The 9,992-nt window shown below is 37.9% G+C and overlaps 1 protein-coding gene across 1 annotated transcript; it reads left to right on the top strand.

The window, feature by feature from the left end:
• Window positions 1-5: 5 nt before the first annotated feature.
• RGS9BP (regulator of G protein signaling 9 binding protein) lies at window positions 6-704 on the top strand (the record flags this gene model as incomplete). Its single annotated transcript, XM_010293785.1, has 1 exon — window positions 6-704. A coding segment is annotated over one exon (699 nt), but the record flags the coding sequence as incomplete, so codon positions are not given.
• Window positions 705-9,992: the final 9,288 nt, after the last annotated feature.

Raw genomic sequence — 9,992 nt, 5'->3', positions numbered from 1 at the left:
AGGAGTGCAAAGCGCTGCTGGACGCGCTCAACAAGGTGACCGCCTGCTACCGGCACATGGTGCTGACCATCGGCGGCACCTCGGACTCCCAGAACCTGCGGGAGGAGCTCAAGAAAACCCGGCAAAAAGCGCAGGAGCTGGCGGTGGCCAACAGGAACAAGCTCACCACGGTCCTGAAGGACAAAACCGTGAGTAAGGAAGATAAAGCCGAGTTCGAGAGACTATGGGTGATTTTCTCCACGTGCCTAGAGATCCTGGAGATCGATATGAGGAGAGCCCTTGAGCTGGGCCACGAGTTCCCACTAAACGTCCCCAAAAAGCACCTGATCCAGACGGGCATGAGTGGGGGAACCTCTGGCGTGGCTGCCAGGGCCATGAGCGTTCAGAACATGAAATACGAGGCTGAGCGCAATATAGACGTGGTGGATTTGAAGGACCTCGAGAACGAAATCAACCAGGTAGGAGAGATGATGTACGAGATGGAGATGAAGGTCAATGTCCCCCAGTGGACAGTAGAGGCTAAGCAAGACCCAGGGGCTGAACTAAAATCCACCATCAGCGTGGGCGCTTCTTCTATTGGCATGATCTCTGTGGAGGAAAATAAATCCTTCTGTGATATCAGCAAAGTCCTGGCTGGGATTATTTTCTCCGCTGTGCTCATTATCGCTATTGTCCTGGCAGTGTGTGTGGTAAAACTCTCTTAGGGTGGTGCAGGCTCTGACAAGAGCAACCCCCCTCCAGTCTGACTTTGGAGTTTTCACGCCTCACCTTTCATTTCAAAACGGGTCACTTGGATGAGCTGAGAATTTAAACCTAGCACTTGAAAAAACAAAGCAAAACTTTTGCCTCTCAATATCCTAAAATGCACAATTTGTTTCGTCTTGCTTTTCGAAGAAAAGAGATGCAAATCAGCCTGCAGAATAGGATGTCTTCATCTGCTGGACTATTAATGGTTAACTACAAAGTACCAGGGTATTATCACTACTGGCTATAACAGGGATTTGTCTGCTATTAATAGATCACTATTCGCAGAAGCTTGTATTTTTTGTTCTTGAACAGGCTCTCATGTTTGCTGCTGGTCACTGTTTACAGCGCTTGAAAGTAACACAAACTGGGAGGCTTACGCTGGTCTTGTGTCTGACAACATGAATACTTTTTTTTTTCTTCCCACCAAATACACAAAATATTATTTCAGCAGAGGAAAACGGGATGGATAAAAGAATGTAAGCAACCTCTATGTTAGATAAGTTACTGGTTGGGAAGGGGGGGAGGTGTGGAGGAGGATGGAGAAAACAGAACAAGCCATGTTTGATACCAAGTACTGTTTGTTGACTTAGACTGGCTTGTACAGAACCCAGTTGCCCAGGCTGGCACAGCATACATGAGTGACTAATCCCTTTCCAAATCCAGAGAGCAAAAAGGGGGAGCTGCATATTCAGAAAAATACTAGCAAGCCTCATGGTTCTCATCCACATTTACCACAGTTTTGTCTTCCCCTGCAGAAAGGCTGATTCCTGCCACTGGTTCAATTTTTTCTTTCTGTAGAAGCAAACAGTTTGCACTTCACAGCTAGCTACGAAAATAGGAGCAACAATTCTACCCATAGCAGAAGCAGTAGTTGTTGAAATAGATTTTGGCAAACAAAAATGATACCGAGTTAAAGCAGACTTTCCTAATAATCAAAAAAAGAGATCCCCTCTCCTGCTGACAGGCAAGGATTGATGCCTGTATATGTACAGTCACATTTCTGCAAGCTCCTGAATTCCTTGCAGAAATCCAGACAAAGCTAAAAATGTGTCTCAGTTTCATATCTTATTCATGTCCGAGTAATCATTTGGGAAACGGGAAGCCTGAAGGATTGGTCCAATTTGATACACTGTAATTTTGGGAGATAAATGCAATCGCAGCATAAAACTTTCCAGTGCTTCCCTATTAAATTATCAACGTTTCAATGTAAATTGGTGGCAGAGCAGACACTAACTTTGCAGAGAAGCTCTGTAGGTTTTGTAGAAGAACCTATGTATTAATGTATTTATTATGTAACTTATGGAAATGTCTTCTGTTACTATGAACACACACTTGCTGTTCAAGAATGCTTGGTCCATACTTTATAGTGCCATAGGTGTATGAGGGACTCCACTGGCGAATATAAAGACCCTGTAATAATTGCATTTTAATAAGTTATTATTCTTATGCATTGATTACTATGGACACGTAATCAAAAAGTAACAATTGGACATGTTTTGTGAAGTTACTAGGCAACAGTCTTCATGCTTGTTAAATAAAATTATGTTGACAACACTCATGAACAGCTAATATTTTTGTGTTAAGAACTAAACATACTTTGAAAAACTGCAGCAAACTGTTTATTCTTTAAAACTTAAGAGAACTGGATTTGGGGAGAAAAAGTGTGTGACAAATTTGAATCTGGTCACTTGTAGGTGAGAAAAAAAAATCATGTAGGTGAGGAAAGATAGGAAGTAAGTGGAGGCGTGAATTAAAGGCTATAGACTATCATTACGTTGAAGGATAATGCGAGTTCTGTGCATTGATCCAGTCTAGCTCCATTCTTGATGGAATTCACAGTTTTATAAGACGAGTCCACATTTCTTTCTATTGTATTTCACTCATTCCATAGGATTGTCTTATATGTAGTTAATCTAGGTTCATAGAGATCCGCAGCAGCATTCTAACAGAGTCAAGCCTGTATTTATCGGTGCTACTGTTTCAGTCTGTCTAGACAAGGTATAATTGCTGTGTGTTGATTTAAACGAGATCTCTTTTACAATCATATTGAGTAAAATCGTATTGAGAAAACACAGCAAAAGCTGCAGGAGAATATACATATTTGGACTGCCACCACTAGTCCCTAAGGATTTGTGGGTATTTTCACTCTTTGCAGTCTCCTTTTACTTAGTTCACAGGAAGATGGTTAAGAAGTCAGACTCTACTCTGTGCTTCTTGAAAACTTCATCTTCTTTTTGAAATCAGGTTGTTTTAACCACATGTTCTGAACATCCAAGTCTGGTTTCTGGTGGGTAAGTAAATGGCAACACCTACAGCACTCATCTTCTATCTTGCTATCCTGAAGGGGGTATACTGTTTATCCACAGTTAGTTGTGTAGAAGAATTTTTAAGAATAGGTAATCTCATCTTCAAAAGCAAGCCTCAGTGACTTGGTAAATTGCAAACTTTCAGTCTGTTGCATTTTTTGGAATTTGGATTTTTGGATATAGGACTGAAAGAGTTCATACAAGTAGCCTATAATTATGTTAGTCTTGCTTCATTATGAATAGACACACATTTAATATTTATAGGATTGGACCTTGGATCAATAATGTATTTTGAAATCTTAAGACAAAGCTGGCTGCAGATTTATTCATCATTAGTTTGTTCCTAAAAATCTGTATCATCTTATATTTAGGCTCTCTGAAATTAAAAGATTAAGCAGAATTCTAACAGAGGATTGGCAGCATCTAAGTGGGTAATGTTCCTGCCGTTAATCTCCTACACTTGATACAAGTGTATGCTCAATGTGACAGAGTTCAGGCACAGCAGCACACAAAATCAAAACAAGATGAAACCACCATTGCCTGAAAGTACTGATGCTTCTATTAAATTAAGAAATAAAGAGATGTTGTAGATTTGCAGTCTTCATTTTTTTTCCCCACCAGAATGCAACTGGAAGGAGACTGGAAATGCTATTTTTGTAAGTGAAAAATAGGAAGTCAAACTTCAAAATATGCTATTCTTAAGTAGCATTATGAAAATGCAAATACTCTTATGCTGATGAGCAAACGAGAGTGTTACTGTGTTTCAGTACAAAAGAAGAAGGTCATTGCTTAGTTTCAATGTTGTTCTACTTCCATTCTTTTATCTTTATTCACAGGATAAACACATTTAATTTGCTCTATACTAAAATCTTATTCCTGACTTGAATTATACTGGTTTTGCCTGTGCATGGGTGGTATTTTCTACACTTTGAATAATTCAAACTTGCTACTGTCACTATTTAATTAACTTAAAATAAAAAAAAAAAAAAAGAACATTCTAATAACTTACTGGTTGGCTTGCAGCAGTAATCAAAACCAAGCAGAAACCGGAATATTAATACAGCTTGTCAGTAAGCTCTTCTAAAGAAAAAGTTCCCATTTCAACCACAGGAATAAAAGCAACATGCTAAGCCCTCTCATTACAGTTTTCTTTACATAAATGCACCCTTCTCAAGCTCCCAAAGTTGAATATTGATGTCCCTTAATTTATACTGCAAGGGAGTCAGCAGTCTGAACAGTCAAGAAATCCCTGCCTTAGGAAACAGCTATAATAACATGTAGAATAACACGGATGAGGTTGCCCTCAGCACTGCTTATTCAATGTTGTTGAGTAAAGTGCAGAACCATTGGCTTGGGCAATCGAGAACTAGACAATGTATTGGACTAGCCTAACATTAGATCTTCACTGTGTTAGGATCCAAACTCTGCCACCTTTCCACCAGCAAAGCTCGCATTTACTTTAGCAAAAGATATATACAACCTAAGGAGTATGAAATTTGGTCCTGTGGTATTGGCAGCAACAATGATCAACAGTTGTATCAAACTGTCAGAACTGAGTCTGTTAAATGCAGCAATTTGTAATTTTATTCCAGGACTTCCAGTCTATCATCATAAAAACCCTCTGCACTGTTTTTTAGTTTACTAGCAAAATGAACACAGAACCATAATTAAAGTGATTCTCCTTATGTTGCAAACAATGTAACATCAAACTCTTCAGCATTATGAATAGAAAATAAAATTAGTTTCAAAATTTTTCATGTAAATATGAAAATATTTATTTATTTAAATAAGTAATTATTTAAAAACAGACTAAACTGATGTCATTAGCTTTCAGATTAAAAATTAAACATGTGATTCTTTTTTGTAGTCTGAAAGGGTTGGTTATGGGATTTCTTCTCCTTCTCTTATAAGGTTTTTTTAATGCACGTTTTCCTGAAATACCTTAGATTTAAGTGCCAATGTAACTCGTAGTCAACATACTTACCCTTCACAGATTTTCATTATGTAAAAAGTCATTCAGTAAGACCAGTGGATTACAGATCTCTAAGTGCTTTTTCTCAATACGATTATGTAAGTCTTTTAATGCAGGAAGAGATCTGGACAAAATAGTAGTCTACACGTGAGCAGCATTTGCTGTGGTAAGCATACCATAAAAGCGGAATTAGAAAAGAATGTCTTTCATATAACATTATCTGCATGTGTTGAGGGAAGGAAATGAAAAGGAAGGAGATGGATGTATGTAAATGTGTCTTCATCTTATGTTAGCAAAGTATGCTTTTTGTTAAATGTGATATAACAGCATCACAATGTTAAGCTATAGCTTCTCTAGAGGAAGGTAGTATTTTATATCCAGTGGAACAAAGAATATAAAATACCCGAGTGGAAGTGACCACTCATTCTCTGATTAACTCAGTACAGAATAAGAGTAAAAATATCTTGATTAGCTACATGTTGATATAAATGTTACAAAAAACAACATTTTTCTCTCTCTGTTTCATACTACAAGGGACTTTCTATTGGAAGAAGATGGTCCCGGAAGGCTGGATTCTGTCATCCATCCTGACAGCTTCCTGCTACAGTACTAGGATGCAGTTGGAAACGTAGCTTAATCAGCTACCACTGATTAAACACGTGGAAAGGTGAAAAGTCACATAGCATTTAACCAGCATGAAGGCTCTTCTGCATCTTCTTATACAGCTGAGCACTAGCCGTTCATGCTGGAGGCAATGTGACTAGAAGCCATATAGGCAAATACAAGTAAAATTACAGCATCTCTGAAAATCTGTCACCCACAGAGGCTAGTTAGCAAAAGCAATTATGTTTATTGCTCAGTTCCAGTAATTTTGTCAGAGTACCTACTGTGGTTTTCTTAACTGTCAGAAATTGTCGTCTTGAGCCTCCACAGGATCAGGTGGGTTATTTTGTGCTGTTTGATTGAGCTGTGTTTTCTTTTATTTACGCTGTATTGCATGACATTATTTATCATATGCTTACTAATAACATCTCCACCAAATTAAACAAACTAACAAATCCTCTAAAAGCTAGTTCTAATTCAAGTGCACAGAAATGGAAGTCACAATCATAGTATAAATGTGTGGTCTGTTACTTTGGTCAGTTTCCCACTATGCATTAAAACAATCACTGAAGCCTCTGATCAGTCAAGTCCGTCTCTCGCACACAAATGTTCAAAGAACATACACAGTTGAACTCATTGATGTGTCACAGCATTAAGGAATTACATAGCCTAAAAACATTGCTTCAAAAATCATGGGGGTTTTGCAAGAATAGTAAGCGTCAGGTCATACAGCCATGTATAATTGTTTTGAGGAAAAAAAATTATTTAAATATACAAATTCAATTCCTTTGTACGATCTGGAAGAATCTATATATAAATAACATAAACCTTGGGGGAAAAACAAATGAGAAAGGTAGAAATGAGAAAAGAAGACAAATTTAACTATTTATAGCATATAAAATGACTAAGGAGTACCTGACACACCAAACATGATACTCCCTTAGCAACGTAATCTCATACGCTAATTGCATGTGTAACTTTATATATAAGTACACATTTGAATTCTGGGTCCTAGGCGGAGTGGTCTGAATCATTACTCATATAAGCCATCACTAATCAGTTTAATGAGAAATTACATGTGTGAAGACTATTCATGTAATTAAAAGCTGCAGAATTAGAACCATAATTTTAGTTTGCATAAAACATGTAATCCATTACGTGTCTGTTGGAAGTAGAACATTTCCTGTTGTTAATACTATCTGTAACCTAGTTTTCCGATCTGCTTTGATTTGTTGGAATATTGTTTGGTATGAAGGTAGCTATGTTTCCTATTTTTAGTCAATCTATATAATGGTGCTGAAGGTAGCTATATTTTTTATTTTTAATCAATCTATATAATGGCGCTATAATCATAAATCTGTATTTCCTAGATTTTACTTTTATTCATATTTTGGACACAATACTTGGAAAACTATACAGTTAATCTATTTACTTTTTATATTATTCGTTAAGTCTACCTACTTGTTGGTATTATATGAGCTAAACAATCTAAAAGCTTTAGAATGTCATTTTGAAATAAGTTTAAGTTTAGAAACAGTTTAAGAAGTAGTAGATATGCTCAGTGAAATCTCTTAATTTTTTGATACTTGAAGTCGTAACAATTTGTTCAATATACTTACTAGACACTACGTCTGCATGGGGACAAAGCTTTTAGCAGACACATGTAAGCTGAACCAAGAACTGACTTAGTATAATCATCTCCAACTCACAAGATAGCATGTAAGCCAAATTAAATTGTGAAATAATGGTGGACTTTGTTTTTAATCTGAAATTAATTATTACTGATGTGATCTGCACTGATCTGTATGAGCAAAATAATTTTTGCAACGATGTGACAAAAAGGAATGAAGTCTTTCTATTGCTAAGTATTCTAACCACACACAAAAAACCCAGAAAGCTAATTTTACAATCATTTCCATGTATCTAGTGACCTGAATCTTTTTTCTTTAAGCAAACTAATGTTTTATTTTTTCCATAAGCACTAACTGAAGTGGAGTGAAAAATGTTGAAGTAACCTCCACATGGCTGAAATACGATCCCACAAAGAATTATTACCAGTGCAATAATCTTACAGTGTTTCATTTGAAAATGTGTTTTAAAACCACCTGAAATACAAAAGTATTTGGGGCCCACTAGGTTAACAACTGTATGTTCTGGCATACAAAGAGCACAGGCAGTCAAACCCTTAGTTTTTTAGCAAAAATCCTTTTTTTTGTTAATAATTTAATCTGGAGGGGACCTCTCACTCCCCAGCCCTCTCTCTTACATCTGACTGAGCATCACGCATATCTCTAGCTAATTCTTGCCATGGGGAGACTTTTCTCCAAACTAAAGTCTCCTGTATTCCCAGCCTTCACACTGGTCCTTGAAGCATCATGCTGGAGCCCAGCTGAATGTAGAACGCCCTTGTGGTGGAACACTTATACTACAGTAATGGAATAAACTAGTATGCTTGGTTTAGGATTGGCATCCTGAGTAATAGATTTTCTCAGATTTCGTATTCTTTCTGAAATCACTCGTAGCACTATACAAATTTTAAGTACAAGTGAGATGAGCTCCGCATTTTAGCAGAATATATTGAAGAAAGAAGTCATCTAAGCTGTAGATGAAGAAATTAAACATGTTTTATAGATAACCTTACATCTAGTTTGGCTTCAAGACATTTTCTATATCCATTTCAGCTATCTCCAGCAAGTTAGCTATAGCTTTGAGAGAGCAGATACATGCACACTCACTGTGCTTAGATTTTGCCTTTCTTAGTAGGAAACTGCAAAGGGGTCAAACACCCCTTTTTCACACTTGATCTTTGCTCACAGAGTTTCTGAGTGTCAGAAACAGTTTCCAAGTGTTCATCCTTAGAACCCCTGCCACCTCCAGTCCTGATAACTGGGTCAATTAAAGCAGCTTTTTGGCAAAGCACATTCCTCACAAGATGTATACTTAACACAATAAAACAGGTAACTATGCTAAGAGCACAAAGGCAAATACAAGGTGAAGATGATGATCTTCGGTTCAGAAGGCCTTCTACTAGGAAACATCAGGCACATCAGTGGTCCTTATGCTTCCACTGCCTAAGATGGTAATTACTGATGAGCAATAATGGTTAAATTAGTATGAAAGAGGCTAAAGTTACCAGATGTCTTGGTTTTGCTTGTATATATGCCATGAGGAAGGAAAGGAGAGGGAGGGCAGACTTGTCTATTGTCTGGCTATACCACAGCTGGTGTTCTGCCCCAGTTCTAGTATAATCAGCTGGCTGGCTGACCTATTCTCTGCTGACTTCAGCCTAGCATCAGGATGAACTTATGGCCCAGCTGTGACTGTGTAGACCTTGACTCAATTTTTGGTTTTGTCAATTGACATACTGTGGCATCCCACTGGTTTAACTGCCAGTTACGGTGAGCCACATCTCACAGGCATTAAGTACATGCTCAAACAGAAAATAAAATTGAGAAGATGTCAGAGGCACGTGCACGTATGTGGGTAGGAAATACCCATCTACCTAGCAAGAGAAGAATTACGAATAGGAAGACTCTCCATATTACATGAAAATAACATTCTTGCAACATTTATCAACTTGTGTCATCAGCTTTCTGCTGCTTAAACTCTTTACAAATTTAAAAGAAAAGAAATCTATGAATAAATGGAGGGATTAAAAAAAAAAAACAAACAACATAAAATAAAATGCTTCCTAAAGTGAAATGTCTGTTCAAAGGACTTTTTCAAGGTTTTGCTACCTTGCCTGAATATATCTTTTTTTTCAGGAAACAAGGGACTTACGAGCCTCAGAACAGAATACCTCTGTAATAAAAATGGATTAAAATTCTGCACACTCCTCCCCTTTTAAGTCTGCAAGAACAAATTCAAAAAACTTCGAGCATGACGTTTAATTAAAGGCATAAAATTATTTTTATCAACATGCCTTGATGTGGAATTGAGATAAGATTTCTCTGAGGCCAGCTGTCAGGTCAGCAGCAGTATTACTAACTGGGAGTCCTTGGTTCCTGACCCTATGCCGATTCCTAGGGCTGTAACTACTGCCCTTTCAGCACCACTCAGGAAGACTTTGGGGTCCAAGGTAGCCATTCAACACTTGCACCTTGTCACGCTGTAGATCCACTCAGTGCTATGAAACCTCAGGAAGTGCAAACAACTCCATAATTTTCAAGTAAATTGAAAGCCATTGCCTAGTCTCAGCCATTTGCTTTGTGCCTGTGAACCCTCGGTATTTGCTTAAGCTTTTGCACTTTGAGGACACTACTTACCAGCCTAAGGCTGACCGGCACTGAGGTTTCTGACAGCCCTCCATTCCACCACGTCTCTGGGAAGGCCAAGCGTTCACTCGGCAGAGGAGCGCGCCAGCC

Source organism: Phaethon lepturus, unplaced genomic scaffold (genome assembly GCF_000687285.1).
Source record: "Phaethon lepturus isolate BGI_N335 unplaced genomic scaffold, ASM68728v1 Scaffold55388, whole genome shotgun sequence".
NCBI classification, from domain to species: domain Eukaryota; kingdom Metazoa; phylum Chordata; class Aves; order Phaethontiformes; family Phaethontidae; genus Phaethon; species Phaethon lepturus.
Note: the sequence above shows the minus strand (reverse complement) of the source record. Positions and strands in the feature narration are given on the sequence as shown.